This window comes from Boleophthalmus pectinirostris, unplaced genomic scaffold, assembly GCF_026225935.1.
Source record: "Boleophthalmus pectinirostris isolate CB_2022bp ecotype Guang Dong unplaced genomic scaffold, ASM2622593v1 HiC_scaffold_20, whole genome shotgun sequence".
Taxonomy (NCBI): Eukaryota; Metazoa; Chordata; class Actinopteri; order Gobiiformes; family Gobiidae; genus Boleophthalmus; species Boleophthalmus pectinirostris.
Window position 1 is genome coordinate 21,442,232 of NW_026571153.1, and position 23,643 is coordinate 21,465,874.

General features: G+C 40.3%; 1 protein-coding gene across 2 annotated transcripts in view; it reads left to right on the plus strand.

The window, feature by feature from the left end:
- The window catches only part of pcdh7b (protocadherin 7b), a 208,937-nt gene that overhangs the window by 85,537 nt on the left and 99,757 nt on the right, over nt 1-23,643 (plus strand). Inside the window, exon 2 of one of the 2 annotated variants that reach the window (XM_020937825.2) lies at nt 20,032-20,251. In XM_020937825.2, coding sequence (XP_020793484.1) covers nt 20,032-20,251 — 220 coding nt within the window. The remainder of the gene's footprint in view (nt 1-20,031; nt 20,252-23,643) is intronic. The other variant, XM_055156722.1, reaches the window with a different exon arrangement.

Consider the following 23,643-nt stretch of genomic DNA (forward strand, 5'->3'; position numbering starts at 1 on the left):
TCAAAGAAGTGGCTTGGTAGGAGAGATCTACTTTACATACGGATTAGCGCGCATATCAATTCTATCACACGGCGATGCAAGATGTGATAGACAGTGCCTTTGAAGCTGGCTAAGGCAAGGGTCCTTATCCGTCGTGCCTATCTCCTCGGCACACGCTGATCCAGCCTCCTTTCAAAAGTGCTGAGATGCAGAGATTGCATTGTCATATGTGTGCGTCTCTCTGTGTAAAGCAGATCATATGCCTTTCAAAGTAAAATGCAAATACATAGAGCAAGGCATATGGAGGTATGCAAACAGGCTTCCGTTCTACGCACAGCAAGTGTCCAGACGTGTGCCTCAAGACTTCACGCGTAGCCTCATATGCACATGTTCACTATTCCCCATGCTATTCTTTTCCGTTTCCTGAATGGCAGAGTTGTAAATCACTTTGTATTCCCAACATCAGACAAAATGAGAACTGTCAAATGGGAAAAACACATTTTCGCAGCTCCCCCTGAAACCCCATTAGAATTTTTGTTATGTTTTCTACTTGGGGCCCCCTGGTGAAAAAAGAACACATGGGGATTGTCGAGGCTGGAGCCAAACACACATAAATTTTAATATTAATTTGGTCGGCACCTCTGCAGCCTCTCCTGGCTTCCTAATCTCCCGCTGCATATCTTCATTATCTGAAAGTGTGCTTTCATCTTAATTCCATTTTCATCCATCAAACGTCAGGGAGGTTTGACCTTCTGTGATCTCCCCAAAGATAGCGCGTGAGAGAGGGAGGTATCGAGGATGACACAGACAGGAAAAGAGAGAAGTTTGGAGATAAGGTCTGAGTGGAGATGATGGACGAGGATAGAGAGATGGCAACATGACAGGACTAAATGGGGCGTATCTTTGATGCCAAGTTTGTGGTGTGGGAAACGTTTAAGAGCTTTATGTGTTTGTGGGTGATTTACATAGTTCACAATGCCGAACATTTGCATAAAGCCAGGAAAGGCCAGAGGTGGCTCAAGCGCAATTAAAAAGAACTACTACTACTACAGCAATGTAAATCTACTACACGTTTTGCTTGGGTTAAAGTTCATTTCTTAATTAGATATCTGAAAAATATATCACTGCTTCTGCATCATGTGTTTTCCTACTTCAACATGTTTGTCTCCATGGAGATGTTGATGCTGTGGTTTAATTTGTCGACAGTATGGTATATTAACTAATTTGTCTTGCATTTATTCAGTTTAAAAAAAAAACAAAAAACATAACTTCTATTTCTAACCTGTAATTTGGTTTATGGCCATACTGTGGAACATTATAATCACATCTCCATGGTGACAAGCAGATGATGGACCCTCCAGCAGACAAGTTACACAGTGCATCTTTAACTTACAAATATAAATACTTCACAGTTGCTTGGGTAAAAAAAGACCATTTGTCTTTTAAAATATTTGGAACTAAACTGAAAGTTAATTTTTCATTTTTTCAAAATTGTTTCATGTACCAGGCATGTCATCTAGTCCTACTTGCTATTCCTCTCTCGCCACTTAATCATCCCTTTCACTAGCCTTGGGCCCTTTTTTTCAACCTCCTCCGCTCTCTCCCTCCTCACTGTCAGTCTATTTATTCTTACAATAGTATTTAATTACTCATTTGTAATAATTGCCCGCGTAATTGCCTAGCGTTGGCCGTAACAGGTGGCGTATGGGATCTGTAAGGAGTGTGTTTGAAACCTCTGTGACACTTGGCGTTCATTTCAGCCCAGCGAGGCTCCCCCTCGTGGCTGCCAAAGAATACAAGGGCATGCATACACACAGAGAAGGAGGGGGAGACTTACACTGGTAGACTTACACACTGCAAAAAGTTCAATCTTTCCAGGTTTAAATGACTTGAATTAAGAAAATGCTAATTTGATTTGAGCAACTTTCACATGACAAGTAACATTATCTACTAATGGAATAAGTCTTTGTACTTAAAATACAAAAATGTATCTTATGTTGTTTGAATCAAGAAAGACATGCATCCACTGATAGATCATTTTATTTGTCAAGTCAAATCTACTCAAGTTAAATGTTCTTAATTTGAGTAATTTAAAGGTGAATTGTGTAACTTTTTTGGTGGAGGTTCAGTCAAATGCATGTCTCTATGGAGATCTTTGTCTGCAATGTTTCACGGTATGCAGTGTTGGGAAGGTTACTTTTAAAATGTATTCCCCTACAGATTACAGATTACATACACCAAAATGTAGTTTGTAACGTAATCCATTAAATTACTTAAAGTGAGTAATGTAATCTGAATACTTTGGATTACTGGATATCGTAACATAAGATGTTTTGTCTCCTAAAAGAAAATAAAAAGCCCAGACTTTACTGAACTGTATTAAAAATGTTGTTGATAGAAGAGGAGACACGTCCACGCAGCATGATTTAGTCCTGTTAAATCCTGTTTTAGTCCAATTTTAGTTCTGGTTTAGACCTGGTTTAGACCTGGATTAGATCTAGTTTAGATCTGGTTTAGTTTCCAGCAATGAGTGGAATTACCGCAAAAAAAAAAAAAAAAAGGGGGGGGATATAGCCCAAAATGTGAAAACAGGAAAATATTGCCCTGTAATCCATTTATTTCAACAAAGTAACTGTAATCCAATTACCGCTCACTAAAACAGTAACTGTAACTCATAATTTGTACTCTGATTACGTAACTCCGGTACATGTAATCTGTTACTCCCCAACACTGACGGTATGGTATTAAATCTATCTTCATGGACCCAAACCAGACCAGGTTACAGGTCAGATCTGTGGAGAGGCAACTCAGTTCACAGTCAGAAGGCCTGTTTTCCTAGGTATTTCTGAGCTATAAAACCACCTGTAATTGAATAAATGCAAGGCAGAACTGTATAGTGTGAACATCCCAGGCAGGTGACAGACTTCCAATCAAAAAGTTACGCAGTGCATCTTTAAACTTACCAAGACATCGCTTTTTGCAGTGTATCTCACAGGAAGGATATGTACCCAAGCCATCATCGCCAAATAGAAGGGCTCATTAGCGTAGAAGCTGGATATGCTCTCTGACCTCCCCCTATCCATCTCCGGCTTCCCTTTCGCCTGTGTGGATGGCAGCCTTGATCCCTTAAATGTGGGTTATCTGTCAGCACAGTCTCACCGTGGTAAATAAACAATCATTTATCAAACATATTAAAGCTGATACACACCATTTCCTTTGCCTCATCATCTTCTTCTGTTGTCTGGTACATGCTATCATTTGTTTTTCTTATAGTCAGTGTGAATGTTTGATACAGGTAGCCAGATTCCAGCCAGATTTTTATTTTTTACTTTTCTTATTGACTAAAACAAAAAGTTAAAATTCATTAAAGGTCCTGTATTACACAAAATTGACTCATGTGATCTTTATGCCATGTTAGAATGTTCTTACCTCCTCAAAAACATAGCCGAAGTTGTGCATTGTTTAATTTATACTTGTGTCAGTAACCCTGTTTTATTAGTGTGTCTACATCTCAAGTTATAAATGCTCTGTTTCACCTTGTGATGTCATGACGTGGTCGTTTTTAAGGCAACAACAACTGTTTACTTTTTGTTCAGATTGAAAATTTTTGGTGTGAAATGATCCAAATGATTCTAGTGAAGGTGTATGGAGTTTAAAAACCCAGTGGAGCACTTCCTGTATCACCATATGACATCACAAGGTAGCACAGACTGTTTTCCGTTCGAGAAAAAACTCTAAATCAGAAAATAGCGTAATACGGGCCCTTTAATAACATATCAAGTCATGGATCTAAACTATTTTCTCTGAGGCCTCTTTTCTCCAAATCTCTCACTCTATCTACCTATCGCTCTATTTTCCCTTGCCAAATAACCTTGCTTTCCTTGTTTGTCGCTTGCTTAAAAGGTTTTGGCTGTGGACTGTTTTGCAAATCTGCCAGGATTGTTGATACGATGCCACGTCTTTTTGCCACTGACACTCGAACCTGTGTCACTACAAGCTCGCGTCAGCAGTAACCCTTGGGCCAATCACAGGCTGACAGTTAGTGGGCCGTTGGTCAGACACAAAGCTGGGAGAGATATGACGGCTCCCTACATGTGACACCTATATGCCCCCCTCCTCGCCAAAGTTGGATTTTGACGGCTGGGTGACGTACGAAGTGACACGACATTGCCAAAGACTTCCACACAGACAAGAAGGCCTCGCACGGGTGATCGAGCAGAGGGGGAGGGGGGATTCTCGCACTGCGCCGCTCAGCTGTCACTTTACTTGAGAAAAAGAAGAAAAAAAAAGAAAGAAATGTTGGAAACGTGATCGGAAGATGTGTTTCCAGACTGTAAGAAACACTCAAGTCAGGGGTGAGGCTGACACCTTAAAGGGCTCATACACTATTTTCTGAGCTATGTTAGAATGTTGTTTCCTCATCACAAACATACCTGGAGTTGTTTTGTTTAGACATGTTTAACGCACAAACCTTGCATATTTAGACTTAGAGAGTTCTTCTCTAAACAGAACACACTGTCACCTTGTGATTTCATCCAGTAATACAAGAAGTGCTCCACTATGTTCTCAATACACAACTCCATACAGCTTCAGGAGACTCATTTGATCATTTCAGATCGGGGATTGCCAATCTCTACTGAACAAAAGGTATAATTTCAGTGTATCAACTGGCTACAAAACATAGGCGATCAAAAATAAACTTTTGTCCAGTTGACAAATTTAATTTCTTCTTTTGCCATGAATTCCACCTGGACAACCTAGGGATTGTACACACATGTAGAAGACAGTAGTTAACTTGAAAACTACTGCTTCATGACATCACAAGGTGAAACAAAACATTTTGAACTTTGGAGATGTAGACAGGCTAATAATAAATGGTTACTCAAACACGTGTGAATGAAACAAAGGTTTCTTTTTGGGTTACACATGGCTTAAAGCTCCCAAGAGTCAATTTGCACAATATAGGTGCATTACGTGCATCTTTTCTGGCGGAGGGTCTGTCACCTGCTTGTCTCTATGGAAATGTTATTGCTTTGTCTAAAATGTTCCATGTTAGAGATTAAAACTATTTATCTCAAGGGAGACAACTATAGGCTATTGTTAGGATAAATAACGATACATCATAGCAGTAGTTATACACCACCTAAGCCTAGCTATTTATCCTAACACTATATTACAAGCCAGAACTGTGGAGAGGCAACCCTTTCACAGAGAGAAAGCGTGTATTTTTGAGCAATAGAAACACCCGTAGTTAAATGCTAGAATAGATGTGTTTAATGTCATACCATGGGACAGTTCGGGCAAAGCAGTAACATCTCCATGGAGACAAACAGATGGCGGACCCTCCACGGGAAAAGTTTCACGATTCACCTTTAAGCCCCAGCGGCTCTAACATGGCCGACACCAGAGAAGGCCCTATCCATTCATAATGAGAGGATGTAAGACAATTCGCGATTGACGGCGGCGGATGTTGCTTTGGAGATCCACAAAAATGTCCCCGGGCATAAAAGAAAACACATTTGGCAGACGACAAGACCCTCTTTATGAATTATGAAACCATTTTATGTCCTTTTCAGTCTCATTGCTATCGGTTACATGACACGAGGGCTAGTGTTCATCTAGGCCAGCAGAAATCCCACAGAAGGGTGCTATTTGTCGGCTTGAAACTAATCCACTGTCACTCAACACCGCAAGGCACCCCCCGACGCTATCAAAGACACGAAAATAAAGAATTGAAGCACTTCTCTTTTGCCATTCAGAGCAGGTCAAAGGTTGGACTAAGCTTGCGAGGATGTTCAGAATGCGTCCCCGCAGAATAGTATCTCTGTTACACCACTGGCCTAATCCGCCACTTGAAGAGCAATTAAAAGTTTAGCCCGAGTTTAAAAAAGTAGCCATGTGTGATGTCTTTTTTTTCCCTCTCTTTCTCTCCCGCCTTTATTTCTTCCTCTCCGGCTGCATTCATGTGGCGCATGCTAATACGAAAGTGCTATCCATGGCCCTCCTCCAAAAAGCACTGGGGAGAAAAAGAAAGACCAAAGTGGGGATGTGGTTGAAGCAAGCAAAATGAAGCGAGCAATGCTATGATCAGCCACTTTCTTATTTCCTTATCATCCTATCCCTTACTCTTTCAACGTCCTTTTTAGGCCGCTTCTGTGCTCTATTTTTCCCTTTTTAAAATTGCTCGCAACGCCCAAGCTATAAGACTAACAATTTGTCCCTCTAGAATTTTTGGAGAAGAGGACTTTTTCCAGCTTTGCACGACTCAAGCTGGCAATGGGGACACACTTAGCGGAGTCTGTGTTTTGGTTCTCTTTCTACTACTGGTCAAAAGCATATATTATTTTCTCTTTTTTTCCCAGAGAAGGGGTATGCAGTGAAAGCAACAAAGCATTTTTAATTGATTGCTATGTGCCTGGAATGCCGTTAAAGTGGAGAGCGAAAAATACAAGCCAGCGATTTCAAATTGACCAGAGAGCGCTAATAGCATCATCAACTCTTAACAAGGCCGCGCCATGTTGCTCATAATGTCGGCACCTTGGGTAATAAAAGTATTTTTAAAAGGTGTTTAAAATGCTATTACTAACAGTTGGGCCCATGTGGCTTGTATGACCTTGTGCAATTCTCTTATAAAAAATACAAGATAGATTTGTAGCATTGACACGGACATGCAGTGATTCAATAGAGAGTAGTATGAACGGTGTAAATGCAACCAGTCATCAGTTTTGTTTCCAGAAAAAGTATTCAGAGCAGGCCCGTTGATGGAAATTTGGGGGCCCGGGGCAAAAATACTCACATAGGCCCCAACTAATATACCAAATTTTCTGGGCTATAGGGCGCGCTCTTAAGCTTCCAACCCCATCAAAAAACAACTGCGCGCCCTGCAATCCAGAGCGCCCTATACACGAATCCACTCGGGTGTCCCAGCACGACTTCAGTAAACTACAAATCTGCACCAACCCCAGCCACACTCATCACTCCACGCGGACGAGGAACGGAACGGAGAAACGGACCGAAAAAGCGAGTGCAATGTGCCACTTCCAGCCACAACTGAACAACTGAGTCACTGCGAACACGCCGACAATCCAGGGGTCCCAGACAGCAGCCTCCCTACACGCCACAACTGAACAAAGCCCAGAGTCTCTGTGACCGTACCAAACAAAGTCCGACTGACCCATCTAACTGTTGTGCTTCGTTTAAAGTCCGGTGCAATTTATTTGTGAAAAAAGTTCAAAAATAGACCATTCTATGACAGTGCGCCTTATAATCCAGAGAGCCCAATAGTGGTGAAAATACAATAAATGAATAGGCAGAGATTCCAACTGTGGGCCACTAAGACAACAGACTTGGTGGTATTCAGAATATAGTGACATGTGATATGCATTAGTTAGTAATAGGAAAATAAGTGTGTGTTTACGCTATCAACTCTGCGTTAAAGTCCTCTAGGTATTTAGAACAAAGTACTCTGATTGACCGTGTACCAGAATGTTATGAATTCCATTGTAATGAAGGTATTCAGTATTCTGTGACTAAATATATGTTCAAAGTATTCTTCCCATCACTGCCAGTCATTGAGCGTTCATGGGGGACTATATTTTTCACACTACACTAAAACTTTGGTCTGTCTTGTGTTTTCAAATGCTACAGTGTGCAAGATGGTATGCAACTCTTTTGTTATGATTTAATATATCTGCACAAAAGGTGAGGTTGTACCTTCTGGGCTAAAAGGATATGAAAAATTGCATTAGTCAAACTCCAGACTAGAACAAGTAGGGGAGAAAGCCCCATGCATCTTTGTTGACTCTGCCGATAATGCACAGAAACTCTAAGCCCACAAGAACTCCTTTTATCTTGCCTTTGTTTTTGCTTCTTTTGGGGCGGTTTTCTTTTCCACAAAAATTGTTTCTTCTTTCTTTGTCCGTGTGAGACTGACCTGGGAGGAATGCACGGAGTGGGTTTGAAGCTTAAAGAAGATGGAACGTGTAGAGGAGCAGTGGAGCTTGACAGGGCCAAAGCTATCAGTCAGGGTAAGACATGATACCTAAGAATCTGTGGGCGGGTGCACTAACAAACACAGCGGCGGACCTTTCCTCTGCCAACAACTCAACTTGACCTGGACCAAAAACTCATCGAAATTCCCCCTGGTGGCTCGCAGGGCTTATTACATCTGAGAGACACCAGACAACAGCTCTACTCTACATTTATTCAATTGCAGGTGGTTTTATAGCTCAAAACAATTAGAGAAACAGGCATTCTGACTGTGAGCGGCGTTACCTCTCCACAGATCTGACCTCTAACTTGGTCTGATTTGGTCTCCACGAAAATAGAAAGGTTTAATCCCACACTGTGAAACTTTCCAGACAAAACAATAACATCTTCATGGAGAAAATTATTTTATATGTCCTCACCAGAAAAGTTACACAATGCAACGTAAAGTAGATTTTTTCATGCGATACTTTTACTTGAGTAATCGTTTGGCCCCTGTATCTGCCCTTTAACCTATGTAACAAAATAGAATACATCATCCACCACTGCAGCTGGTCTACTATCTTGTTTTAGATTACCAAGGGTTTTCCGAGGGATAGGAGCGCTGTGAGCTTAGCCGCTAAAATGGTAATAAGGAGCAACTGAGAAGCACCCAAACAGAACTTGAATCCAACCGATCACATTGCTATTGATTTCCAGTCAGACATTAACCTTGAGGGCATTTGTCTCATTTATCGTGCTAACATCGCTGAATCGTCAAGGGCTGGATTACACTTTGCATGTTGCATCTGCTTATACGGAAGCAGGGGTGAAAAAAGGTCACATATTGCATAAGCGTACAATGAAATAGGGATATTTTGGGACATGCAATTCCTACATTTGAAAAAAAAACAAACAAACCAAAAACTGCCTAACTTTTCTGATGGAAAGTCTGTGCCACCTGCTCTTCTCTTTGGAGATGTAATTGCTTTGCAGGGAAAGTTTGATAGTTTGGTGTCAATAGTGCATCCAGCATGTACTTAATTACAAGTGTTTTATTAACCAAACACCTTGAAAACATGCATTTTTACCGTGAGCATGCAGGCTCGCATCTCAACAGATCTGAACTGTAACTTGATCTGGTAGTGCCACCCGTTTGTGTTCATGGAGATAGAAAAGTGAAATGCCATGAGGAACTTTCTAGACTGAGTACTGTATTTTTCTGACTATAAGGCACACTTACAATTCTCTAATTTTCTCAAAAATTTACAGTGTGCCTTATAATCCTATATGCCTTATGTATTAATTCCGGTTGTGCTCACTGACCTCGAAATGATTTTATGTGGTACACGGCGCTCAAAAGCTTTTTCATAGCTTATAGTTTATGAAAATTTGTAAAATGTTAAGTTTTGTTCCTGTAAAACGTAAACAAATGTGCACAAAGCTGCATTAATTACTCTTTGAATATTTGAGTCCTCCTCATAGGAAAATAAAAAAGAAAACTTAAATTATGCACCCACATTCACATTCATAATTATGCCACGATCTGCCAATGAATAGTGGATGCCTGGGTTAAGGTCTCGGTCTCAAGTGTTGTCTGTTTGTTTCACTTAATGCGCCTCATGTATGAAAATAGACGAGAGAATTCAACATTATTGATATTGCGCCTTATAGTCCAGTGTGCCTTATAGTCTGAAAAATACAAGTAATAATATCACCAGAAAAGTTGCGCAGTGTACCTTTGACGTATTCTCATGTAAACACATTTTATTAGAAACTATTTTTACATTTTTCTTCTTCCATACCACCTTTTTTGTTTTACTTAATCTGAGTAAGAAAACAATACATTAAGTATCAAGTATCAATGTAAATGTAACTTTCACTAATGTATATATTTGGAACATTAGGTGCATTCAATTTGTAGGCTAGTGTTCCCCAGCAAGTGGTGGAGTTGTTTTTACATAGCTATTTGGCACTCAGGCAGGTCTCAGGTGGCGTATCACGGGTCACTGTCTGGTAGCCCATTAAAAATGAAGCACGCCGTCTTAATTACCGACTGGCACTTTTGGCAATCCTTGCAGTTCTCAGATGTCACCCCAAATCCTCTTCTCCCTTTGTCCCATCTTCTGTGGCCTCTTTATCTTCTACCTCCATCTCACTTACTCAGAGTTCCCCCTGTCTATCCCTCCACCTCTCCTACTCGCTTGACTGCAATAAGACACTGGCCTTGTAGTTTACGTTTTGCCCTCCTCGCCCCGAAGCCTGCCCCAGCCCGCAATTGCTTCCTGTGGTTCACGGTAGTGGGTCACTGCCACCCGCCCAAGGTACTTAGAGCTAGAGACTGCACACTCTAACCTACCCACCACACCTCGGCAGCCCTCGTTGCCCTCAGCGTTGTCCGGAGGCAGCTCTGAATGCGGGCTTAATTATAAATCCAGGCGAGCACTCAGACTGAACGCTTTAAATAGAGTTAGCATTGTAGCGTAAATACAAGCGGCCATTGTGTGCAACTGATGTACTGTAACCAATATAATCCCACATGCAAAAGAAATCCTCTGACCCAGCCATACCTGTTCACTTTCAGACAGTATTGTATTCAAACAGACATGTGTGTAATTCATTTAAGTATAAAGTTGAGTACAGAGTGCAGACTTCTTCCAAGGCATTGCTATGGTAAATGCTTGAATAGATCATAGGAAGTTCAAGGGAAAAAAATGCCTGTTATAGAAGAAATTATTTACACCACTTTTCTCAGAATAGGTAGGTAGAAGTAAAGAGTTCATATTGTGCTATTTTGTGATTTTAAACTGCATACACCTTCACGAGAATTATTTTGATCATTTGAGCCCTGGAAATGCAAATCTCTACTGAACAAAAGTAAAAGGTTGCTGTTAACTTGAAAAGTACCACGTCATGACATCACAAGGTGGAACAGAGCATTTTTAACTTTGGAGATGTAGACAGACTAATTATAAAGGATTACCCAAACATCTGAGTGAAACAAAACGTAAATCCAGGTATGTTTTTGATGAGGTAACAACATTATAACATGGCTTACTACACACTAGTACGTATTCGAGTATCCACACTAATCCGATCGAAAACGGCTCCAGAGACGGAATGATCTCTCACGAATTCATTGGAGTACGGATCTGATCTGGTACTGAGTGGACACCTGAAAACATTGATACGCTGAGCTCTAGTTGCCGTCCTTATTGGACCACGTCACTGTGACTTGTGCCTTCCTGATTCGGGTTCATGAGATCAGTCATCCACACTCTGAGCTGCCATGCTCATCTTAAAATCCAGTCTTACGTTCATAACAACTGAAATTTATCGTCAGTCCACAAAAAGACTGTTTTCATGCTTGCCATCTTCCTCGGCTTGAAATCGGCTGGTGCAACTTCACACTGTGCTCCACCTTCTTGTTTTTACAGCTCATGTGATGTTGTGATGACATGACGCCAGCCCAGTCATGTGACTAGCATTTCATCCAGTTTCGCGTTACTGTGGCTTTGATTGCGAACACAGAAACGACGTATCTGGACGCAAATAGTTTCCGATACAGTGATACGGTATTTCGTTTCACTGTAAACGTAATGTTAAAGACCACGAGAGTCAATTTTGTGTAATATAGGACCTTTAATCCTAAATTCTAAAAAGTCTGATGAGAGAACCTAAACGAACACAAAACATACTAAGAAACTTGAACTGAAATTTATTTGAAAAATGCTCATTGTCGGGCCCCATAGTCTTGACAGTAACAATATTGCATAGTACGTGAGTTATTCCTTCAAGATTTCTAGATAAAAGCAAAAAAGTTACATGTCAGTCTTCCCCCAAACTCTGCAATGTTTAGTTCGATGAGGGAGAGAGGAAATGAAAATCAAATCCAAGAGGTCACACTTTATTGACATGAGTGGCGGACTGCTGTTTTTATTGGCCCCAGGTTCAGTCAATACGGGCGGTACCATGTGTTTCCCCTTTAGTGTCCAGGATATAGGACCAGTGCCAAGGTCTATCGCTGCCATTCCAACGGACCTGTGGCGTGTTTGCATTGTCAGGTTTTGGGGATGACGGATTTGCTCACTCACCCGTGTCTGTCACCGGTTGGCTTTTCCATCACGGGCACACCCTAAAGAGGCCTGGGGCTGGCTGGACCTTATAAAAAAAGAGGTCCTTGCATCTGGTCACGATAAAGCAAAGCAGAGCTAACTCGTAATGAAAGACATACAAGAGGGTCGTGGCCTGTTCTTGGCACGGTATAGGGAATGGTCAAACTATGTGTGTGTATATGTATATGTGTGTGTGTGTGTGTGTGTGTACTCAAGGGATGAAGGGTGTGGGATTGTGCCAGAAGTCTTGCTCTGGCTACATCTGCTTTTCATTTGGTGGACTGAGTTTTTGGTGGCATCTGGTGGAGGTTATTTTGAGTTGCTGGCTAAAAAATGATTGAAATGAGTATTATTTTTTTCTTTTGTTAAATATTGCTTAAGTTTACCTGGGAATGGACACCAGAAGGATTTAGGTACCTTTAAAGGTGCATTCTGTAATTTTCTGATGGAAGGTCTTTCTGGTAGAAGGTCTTTGTTGCCATGGAGATGTCGTTGCTTTAACTAGAATTTTCCACAGTGGCATCAAATGTATACATTTCCATGGAGACAGGTATAGGTAACACCACCATGCCAATTTACTATTACTTACAGCAAGAATGGATATTTTTCAAGGTACTTTTGAGCAATAAATATAGCCAAAATAATGGTATAGATAGTATTAATACTACATAGATTAAGGCCAAATTCTTTCACATTCCTGTCAAGAATAACATACTTAGTGCTCCTTTAATATTGTCCTGTGTCAGTGGGGGAAGAAGTACCCAGTTTTGTATTTTGTAAGTATAAATACAAAATACTCAAATACATTTTGTCATTTGATACTTAAAAAGTATTAAAGTACCCATTTAAAATGTACTTAAAGAGTAAAAAGTAAACATATTTTGCACTGATTTTAAGTGGTAGGTTTTAAGGCTTTATTATTTTATTATTATTTATTATTATATATTTTTATTTATATAATTTTGTTTGCTGAAGCTGCATTTGTGTTCAAAATAAAGCCCTCAGGATTTTCAGCAGGTCTTACGCTATAATAAAAAATACTTTACTTTTCAGTCCTGTTAAAAATGTAGTGGGATAGAAAGTACAGATACATGCTCTCAAATGTGGTGAAGTAAAAGTAAAATAAAAATACCCACTTTAAAATCTAGTTAAGTGAAGCACAGATACCTAAAATTTACTTTGTTACCTTCCACCACTGCCCTGTGTCAGACTTTTCAAAAAAAAAAAAAAAAAAATTCCCAGATGCTTTATTGTCACTTAATTGCATTTGATATATGACAAGGAGGTATTGATTACATTGGCTTTGTCATTTGAAACAAGGAGGTGTGACTCCATAAAACTGTGCTGCTGAGGGTCATGACATTACATGTGTTTGTTTATATGTGCTGGCTGGCTCTCTTGGCCCGGTTACTGCTCCGTTTGATTGACAGCTGAGTGGAGCGGGAGGTCACGAGGTCATCGGGAGGTGGACTCGGTCAGGCTCAGTAAACAGGCTTTGGGTATGCTCAAGTTGAAAAATGTGCAAAAGGCAGGGCGCATTCAGACATTTTACAGCTACTAATGCTCCTTTACCATTGTATGTATTCAGGAAATACATAATGATCCATGCAAGTACAGAATTGCAATTAGTCCGACAGAGGAGAATAACAAATCTACCCTAAAGTGGATAGATTATAGTGAAATTAAACATGCGCTGTATTTCCCTCTGCTGTAGTGGAAACTAAAGCTATGTATAATATATGATTGTAAATGGTTTTAGTCATAATGATTACACTGTTAGCTTGTAAGTAGATAGTTACAGCTGGAGCACTGAGCAGAAGTAGTGAGAGTAGTAGTAGCAGTAGAGTATTAGTAGTAGTAGTAGTGGTGGTATATAGTAGTAGTAGTAGTGGTTGTAGTAGTAGTAGTAGTAGTAGTAGTAGTAGTAGTAGTAGTAGTAGTAGCAGTGGTTGTTGCAGTAGTAGTAGTGGTAGTAGTAGTAGTAGTAGTAGTAGTAGTAGTAGTAGTAGTAGTAGGTAGTAGTGGTAGTAGTAGTAGTAGTAGTAGTAGTGTAGTAGTAGTAGTAGTAGTAGTAGTAGTAGTAGTGGTGGTAGTAGTAGTAGTAGTAGTAGTAGTAGTAGTAGTAGTAGTAGTAGTAGTAGTAGTAGTAGTAGTAGTAGTGGTGGTAGTAGTAGTAGTAGTAGTAGTAGTAGTAGTGTAGTAGTGGTAGTAGTAGTAGTAGTAGTAGTGGTGTAGTAGTAGTAGTAGTAGTAGTGGTGGTGGTAGTAGTAGTAGTAGTAGTAGTAGTGGTAGTAGTAGTAGTAGTAGTAGTGGTAGTAGTAGTAGTAGTAGTAGTAGTGGTAGTAGTAGTAGTAGTAGTAGTAGTAGTAGTAGTAGTAGTAGTAGTAGTAGTAGTAGTAGTAGTAGTGGTGGTAGTAGTAGTAGTAGTAGTAGTAGTAGTAGTAGTAGTAGTAGTGGTGGTAGTAGTAGTAGTAGTAGTAGTGTAGTAGTAGTAGTAGTAGTAGTAGTAGTGGTGTAGTAGTAGTAGTAGTAGTAGTGGTAGTAGTAGTAGTAGTAGTAGTAGTGGTAGTAGTAGTAGTAGTAGTAGTGGTAGTAGTAGTAGTAGTAGTAGTAGTAGTGTAGTGGTAGTAGTAGTAGTAGTAGTAGTAGTGGTAGTAGTAGTTAGTAGTAGTAGTGGTGGTAGTAGTAGTAAGTAGTAGTGTAGTAGTAGTGGTAGTAGTAGTAGTAGTAGTAGTAGTAGTGGTAGTAGTAGTAGTAGTAGTAGTAGTGGTGTAGTAGTAGTAGTAGTAGTAGTAGTAGTAGTAGTAGTAGTAGTAGTAGTAGTAGTAGTAGTAGTAGTAGTGGTGGTAGTAGTAGTAGTAGTAGTGGTAGTAGTAGTAGTAGTAGTAGTAGTAGTAGTAGTAGTAGTGGTGGTAGTAGTAGTAGTAGTAGTAGTAGTAGTGGTGTAGTAGTAGTAGTAGTAGTAGTAGTGGTAGTAGTAGTAGTAGTAGTGGTGGTAGTAGTAGTAGTAGTAGTAGTAGTAGTAGTAGTAGTAGTGGTGGTAGTAGTAGTAGTAGTGGTAGTAGTAGTAGTAGTAGTGGTGGTAGTAGTAGTAGTAGTAGTGTAGTAGTAGTAGTAGTAGTAGTATAGCATTAGTAGTAAGTAGTAGTAGTACCTAGTAGTAGGAGCAGTAGTGGTCATGGTAGTAGTGGTAGTAGTAGTAGTAGTATTAGTAGTATAGCTTTAGAAGTAAGTAATAGTAGTAAGTAGCAGGAGCAGTAGTGTGTAGTAGTAGTAGCAGTAGCTGTAGTAGTATTGGTAGTAGTGCTTGTAGTGGTAGTGGTACTGATAATAGTAATGGTAGTAGTGGTAGTAGTAGTAGTAGTGATAGTAGTAGTAGTAGTAGTGGTGGTAGTAGTAGTAGTAGTAGTGTGGTAGTAGTAGTAGTAGCAGTAGCAGTAGTAGTACTGGTAGTAGTGGTAGTGATAGTGGTAGTAATAGTGATGGTGGTAGTAGTAGTAGTAGAAGTATAGTAATAGTAGAAGTAAGAAGTAAGAAATTGCATTAGCAGTAGTAGCATCACGGTTGTTTTACTCCTACACCACAAACTTGGCTAGGCCTTGGTCAGAGGAGAAAAATATCAAATATATTTGGAAGTACCAAGAACAGATTGGTGCTGACATATGGCCATGTATTAAGAGACAGAGCAAACACCAGCTCCACTCAAAATACAGTCACATATTACACAATCCTTTCCCCCTCCCTCGTGGCACCCGGATAGGCATAAAGAAAATTGACGAAGCAGGAATGATGTTTTATTTTATTCATTTATTTAAAAGACACAGAATGGCGGGATCGAAGGTCGCCGTGGAGACTGCACTAGCTGCAGATTCTAATCCAAACCCTCCGGCGGTCCCTGCATGAACTCCATCCTGGTCTGCAAACAAATTAGCTTTCCCTCCCTCCTCTCCCCTCTCCTCCATCTCACTCTGCCTCCAGTGAAAATAAGGGGGGGAATCAGGTGAATAAAATCTATTTGTTCATTTAACTTATTTTTTTTCACTTGCCCGAACTCAATTTTCTCGTAGTGTTGGGCCCGTTCAATTGTTTTTCTTTACTTTGCGTTCTCGCCAGCAATTCATTACACAACAGTCATTTAATTTGTATCATTAGAAAATGTGGTTTCCAAGGAATATCGCGCCTCCTCTAAATCTGATGCATTTGTTGGTGTTTTAAATGAAAATGATAATAGTTTTCTTAGAGGTACATGGTGGCAGAGTGGTTAGCTCCATTTGCAATATATTCAAAACATAATTGAATTTCTTGTGCATCCAAAACCGGTTTTATAATTGTGTGACATTTGGGATTTTTCATTGCAACATTCACGCCACAAACACATATAAGGAAACGTAATTTATTAGCTTCACATCTCCTCCAGGCGTTATTACACTTAGTAGCATTCCTATTGCATGCCCGTTTTTAATTATGTAACAAATGTTTGACTATCCAAGTGAAATTTGCATGAATATTTATACTGATTCATTTGTTGAGTGTTGATTGTAATTACATGGAAACATGATTTATTGCCAAGATTGCTGTGTTAGCCAGCCAGCCAGAGAAAAGGAACAGGGTAGAAATATAAATGCTAATTCACTAACACACACACGCTCGCTCAATGTGCAAGGCAGAAATCTACTTCTCCCAGTGGCTTGTGGGAAATTGTTTTATCAAACAGAAAATCTTCTTCCAAAAAAGAGCCTGGTTGTAGGTCTAGCCTTAACTGTGATCTCTTGTCAGTGAGCTGTTTTTGAACATGGCTAAAGTATAAAAGGAGAAACTTTGTGGGAAAATATGTGCATATATTTTCTTATAATAATTATAACATACTCCAAGAGGAATCACTTCATGCAGAGGTTTGGATGTGCTTGTCAGAATGTTTTTTATCATGCATCTCTCACCTTATCAGAAGGAGATGTTAGAAAAACAGTGGATCCTATCTCACTTTCAAACTCATTTTCTCAACATTGTTTTGCAAAATTAGTCACAGAAACTTTAGACTGGTTGTGTCATGGCCAGATTAGAAAGATGTACTCCTAAAATAAAAACCCTCACAAAATAATTGAAATATGTGCTGTTGTGTAACGCACCATTGTATGATTCATAGTAAGAATGCATTGGCGATAATTTCCCTTTAAAGGTGCACAGTGTAACATTTCTATTGGAGGATCTGCCACCTGCTTGTCTCCATGGAAATGCTATTGCTTTGTCTAGAATGTTCCACAGTATAGCTTAAACCCATCTATCACAAAGGAGACAAGCTGGTTACACCACAACGCTACATTACAGGTCAGATCTGTGGAGTGTCGCCTCTATTCACAGAAGGAATTTATGTATTTTTGAGCAATAGAAACACTCATAATAAATAAATGTTAGATCAGGGGTCTCCAAACTGTAGCTCTTCACCCCCTTCCAAGTAGCTCGCCAAGAGATTTCTGAATTACACGTATTATCCTGAATACAGGGCTCCCACGGTCATGGAAATCCTGGAAAAGTCATGGGATTTTGTAAATTCAATGCAAGTTTTTTAAAAGTCATAGAATATTTGTATCTACAGCGTTCTGTTAAGTTCTGTTATAAGGCTGTTGCACCTTTTGTTTAAAATACACTTCAATAAATAAATACACTGACAGTATTTTGAATGTTAAAAACTATAATACATTTCATATTTAGCCCTAAAAGTATGATCAGTTCTATAGGGCTCTGTAAAGTTGTGGAAAATTCACTTTAAGTCATGAAAAAGTTATGGAAAATGTTTTGAAATTTTGTCAGTGAAAAAGAGTGAGAACGATATGAATAATTCACATTTAATTAATTAAATGCCTATTATTCTTGTAAATCCATAATTCATAAATAAATAATGGTTTATGTTTTTTCAAACTTTTCCCCATCTACGTAAGTTTTGACATGGCTCTTATGTACACTTTTTTTCCGTGTGACTGCTAAAATTAGTAGCTCTCTGGTATTTTCGTTTTGTAAAGGAAGCTCACCAGAGGAAAAAGTTGGAGACCCCTGTGCTAGATGAAAATGTTTAATGTCATACCAGGGAACATTCGTGGAGACAAGCAGGTAGCTCCACCCCACAGTGCACAAGTTCCACAGTGTACAGCTTTTGCACAGAAACAGAACACGTATAACAGATCTGACCCGGGCAGCACGTCATCACCGGCTGTATTTCGCTCCCCACCCCTTGTTGTCACTCCATTTATCATTCTCCGCTAAAGACACACGACTCCACACCTAGTACCTGTCAGCAGATAAGCTTTGGCAAAACACACTCAACGTCAGTCTCCCCCCCGATCCAACCGCCGAAGCTCCAAGATTGATTACGGGCAGATGTACAAATTAAAGTTATCATTGGGCCTTACAAGGGAGCACGCTTGATCAGGTGTGACAATTGCTAAACAAAAAGAAGGAGGGAGAGGGAGGGACCCGAAATGGATGAGTAATGGGTCTGCGTCGCGTTTAATGTTGATGACGGAGCAAGGAGGAAGAGGAGAAGGAGGAGGCGAGGTGGGGGCGAATCGGAGGAAGGTTGCTTGGTTGTGTTTGTACGAAATTAATGACTAGCGTTAGCCATTTGTTATGCTATTTATCCAGGTAATGAGGAAGCAGGGAGCGCCATTCCTCACCTCATGTTCACCCTGTCCCGATCGCCTACCGTTTTCTGTCTCCGGCTTCAAAATCGTCATAGGGAACCGTCTCATCACGATAATTACTATATCGACTTAGTGTTCAATACATGAAATTTGGAACAATACAGTTTGGGGCTCAGTATTTACCGTGTGTACAATTTCTGTGCAAAAGTGGGGGGATTTTTGTCATTTTTGTTGCAATAGTTTAGTTTATTCATCAGGAAAAATGCACATAAGAACATTGACCTACACAAAGAGGTAATACTTTTGTGCTCCAGTCCCTGAACAGGTTGGTGTCGTACATGGCGTACATGCGAATAAAATCATCTCATCCATTAAATCGATAACTAAAACTAGTCCCATTCAGTCTCATTCATCACATCCATACATTTTTTAGATATTTATAGTTCATGTTGCTGTATTCATGTGAGATTTGAGCTGTAGAGGTTAGAAAAAGTCACTTCTATGTGTAATTTTTGCATTATCCTGCTGTTTCTCAGTCACAGTTCATGCCTTTTAATGATGATGAATATCTGAAAGTGGTTAATCCTGCTTTATTGTTACAGTATCAAAGGCATAAAGTAGTTTCGAGCAACATATCGTGCTTTTGAAATGTGTTATCGTGACAGGATTATAGGAGAGAGCATTGATTTTGAGGTAACCCACTTCCATTTCTGATCAAGTGTACAAACATAAACAGAATGAACACAAGGTTTGTAGGACAGAAGTCTTTGTTAGTCAATGCGTGTTATGGAAAACAGGTATTTGCCTTTTCTCTTGGTAATTCAGATCTCCAGCAGAGCCTTGTTCACCTTGGCCTCTTTGTGCAGATGAAAAACGATGAATGAGGCCGTGGCAGTGCTTTGGTCTTAGTTGTATTTAACAGGTTGAGCCAGCTGCCATGCCCGCCTCTCCCCTGAGCCTCAGTGTCTTGTGAGGGTAGAGCTTTTTGTGTTTGTCCCTTTACAAGGTCCTCCCATTGAAGGTGTTCAGGGTGAGTGAAAGCCAGGACCTTGTTTGTGGTAAAAAGGTCATTGTTAGCTTTTGTGATGGAGCAGATTGGATGACAGAAGTAACAGTGCAGCGAGCTTAGAGGTAAGGCGTTCCTCTTTGTGCCCTTAAATTCCTACAATTCCTTTTCCTGACTCTCCCAGTACAACTTTACCCATATTTTTGACCTATATTCTCCTGCTTACCTAAATGCTCACCTAAGCCTTTTTCAAACCCAGACGATGCCACATCCTCTAATCTGAACACAAACAGTCCCTTTAGTGACCCGCGGCGTTTGGTTTTTCTTGTAGCCATTTCGCCGAGTGACCTTCTCGGTGGTGAGCCAGCCCCAGGACCCTCACCAGCAGGGATCGCTGCAGAGCTGCTACGACAGCGGCCTGGACGAGTCGGAGACGCCCAGCAGCAAGAGCTCGTCAGGCCCACGGCTGGGCGCCCTGCCCCTGCCCGAGGACAGCTACGAGAGGACCACGCCGGATGGCAGTGTCGGTGAGGCAGAGCACATGGAAAATGGTAGGGGCAAACACTAAAGAAAGCTTAGACAGCCTGTAGATGTAGGAAACATATAGAGCATCACATAGCACACACACTAGCTCCAGTACACACACACACAGAAGCCCTTTATTTTGAGAGTCCTGTGGCTTAGCTGTGGTCTGACAGTTCTTGGCTTCAGATAGCAGCGTGAGGATTGTGTTGCCGTAGCTGTTATTTCCTTTGAATAGGCCTAATACCCAAAATTCCGCATCATGTAGAAGGGGCTCCTGGATTTAAAGGCTTTGTTTCTGTTTCAGAAACAGCAGGCTTATTTGATCAAAGGGGCTACATGTGGGAATATATGTAAGACACATATTCTCTTAAATCAACACCCTTCATGCCGTCTTGTCTCCTTTTATATTGCACTATGTCTTGGCCGTTGTTACAATTCCAGCTGAATTTCATCTCAGGTTAAATCTCCTGTGCACTCCTGGTGAATGACTTTTATTTGTATGGATCAAGTAGAAAAGAAAAACAACAGGGGGTTAAGACCTGACCTGGATTGTTGGACAGACGGTGGGTTTGTCTTGAGTGAATCTTTGATTTAATCAGCAGATGGAACTGATGCAGTAAAGAAACTGTAGTGGAGCCAATCTGAGCAGGAGCGCTGGAGAAGATTGCTGTGGCAGTCCTGGGGCGCGGCACAGTCTCCCAGTGGAAGCTCGTACTTTACATGCACTAGTTTAGTTCAACTAGATCCCAAATATGTGAGGACGGGTGCGCCTGTGTGTGCACTGAGAGATGGAGGTAATGGTCCCATTCATAGTGTCGCAGTCTGAGGCCATGCTTAACAAGGAGGAGCTGTCTTGAGAGTGCTAAGCCTAAGTGCGCAGGCTTTCCCACTGCAGCTTAGCATAAAGATATTCAAATCTCCTAAAGATCCCATCTCTATCCTCCCTGTAACTTTGCAGATGTGGGTTTCAGATGGAGTTGTACGTGTCATTGTCAGTAAAGAACACAGTGTAACGCAATACCAGAACAAAACAAATAATTACTATTCAGAATTGTTTAAACATTTTGATTTACCAAACAGTTAAGAAAAAACTGCCAAGATTACATGTTACCTTGTGAAAATAAGAGTGAATATATTAGCATAAATTGAAATTTGAGCATTTTCCTTATTGAATTGGCTTTGCAATTGAAAAAGATGCTGCATAGCAAAGAGTTTTAGCGGAATCAAGTCAAGGTCAATTTATGAATCAATCATCCAAAACAAACAACATGCTGAGTGCCATCTCTTCACAGATCTGACAATTTTGGTTTCAGATACAATTCAGATTATATTTTTTTTTACAATCGTTAGCAAAAATCTTTAAAAAGTGCATTGTGTAACTTTTGTGCTGGAGGGTTCACCACCTATTTTGCTCCATGGAGATGTTATCGCTTTGTCTGGAATGTTTCACAATATGGTATTAAACTTTTCTGTCATCGTGAAGACCAAACATGGGTGAGTTAGAGGTCAGATCTGTGGAAAGGCAACCCTGCTCACAGTTAGAAAGCCATAAATCCACCTGTAATTACATAAACGAAGATAGATCTGTTTAACGTGATACTGTGAAAATAGATCCAAGCAGACTAATGACTTATCCATAGAAACAAAAAGGTGACAGACCCCCAACCGAAAAGTTACGCAGTGCACCTTTAAGAGACAGGGTAGCGTTATGGTCTGGAGAGAATCAACAAAGTCCTGGTCAACACAAAAGCTTTAAATTTCCTTGGAAAGTGTCCTTGAGGTGGACACGATGCTCTTATCTGCTCGGCTAGTTACTCCACACTTGAGCATGTAAAACAAATGGAATCATCTAAAGGTTAGGGCAAATATTGGCAAACCGCCGTGGCCTCTTAAGGGGAGGTAAGAGCGGTCATTAGCACTCCTCCTTGTGTTGTAACCCAGGCACAGAGTAGACATTTTGACACTGTGCAAAAACACTTGAGAAAATTATGGGGAGAGGGGGAGAACAAAAGTTAGCAGATGGCGCCTGGTCTTAGTACTAGCCGGGGTGCTGTTAGCGACAGGTAATTTTGGACATTTACATGCATGATAGGTGGTCGGAGTGTTTGTGTGAACCCAGAGAAAGTAGCTGAGGGGGTAGTAAAGCCATCAAAACATAGATTGGATTTAGCCCTTTTTTCCTTTTTATTCCCTTTATTTGTCATTTTATTAGGGTTCGTAGCTAGTGTTTGGGATTGTTGTTTGTGTGTGCGTAATAATAAAGTTTGAAGTTAAAACAAAAGCATTTTTAGAGCTTCGAGTAGCGCATTGTATCAGTTATTCTTATTGAAAAGAGCTATTGCCATACCAGCTCGTGAAAACTTGTCACATCTTAGAATCAATGTTGGTCCTGGTTAGGGCACGGATGCCAAAAAGTATTGTTGTATCCTTAGGCAAGACACACATTCGCACACATTGGCTAGTATGAATGTGGTGTGGAGGTGAGTGTTGGTGGTTTTCAGGCAGGCCAAAGGCGCAGATTGGCAGCTTCGCTTTCGTCAATCTGTCCCAGGTAGAGGTGTAACAATAACCGAAGTGTCGTGATATCGTATCGTCAAAGTTCTCACAATATAGCGAATTACAAGTCTCTTTGCTTAAATTAAGAGTTATGGTGAAGCAATAGCTAAAACAACAGACAGAGGGAACGACATACACCATGATCCTTTACTCCGTTTCAGTGCAGACTGCAAGAAGAAATAACAGTTCTAAACACTTGTAAATCTTAGTTCTTTTAAATCTTAGGAAAAAGTAGCATATTAACAGTTTTGTTAGCCTCCACAAAATATCGCAAGAAATACTGTACCGTGAGGTGTATATTGTGAAAATATTGTTTTGAGAGATTTGGATATTGTTACATCTCTAATCGAGAGCCTCCCCACCATACTGTGAGCTTTCCCACGATATCACAGTAAATATCGTACCCGTGAGCTTCATACCGTGACGATATCCTATTGTGAGACTTGGATATTGTTACACCCCTCATCCCAGGGCATCTGTGGTTACAGTAGCATCTGACCACCAGCGAGTGGGAAAAAAAATTACTAATGCAAATGTAAAGTGTAAATGAAAGGATATATATAAATCCAATGTATTATTATTATTATTAATGTAAAATATTTGTCTTGATGATATGCACCATTTTGGATGAGGGCGTAAGGTGATATTTCTGCACTTTTGTGCTTAATTTTACAGCTTTCACATTTACTGTGATACTTGAGCCTCAGCCACGGCATCTGAAGAGTGCATTTGCAAAAACAGATATCTTCATTAAGAGCATTTGTCACATTTTCTTTCCCTAATGAAAATACCACTGAGTGAATTTGCTCAAGGATGGATGCACTAAAATGAAGTTGGCTTTTGAAATAAATACTTAGACAAA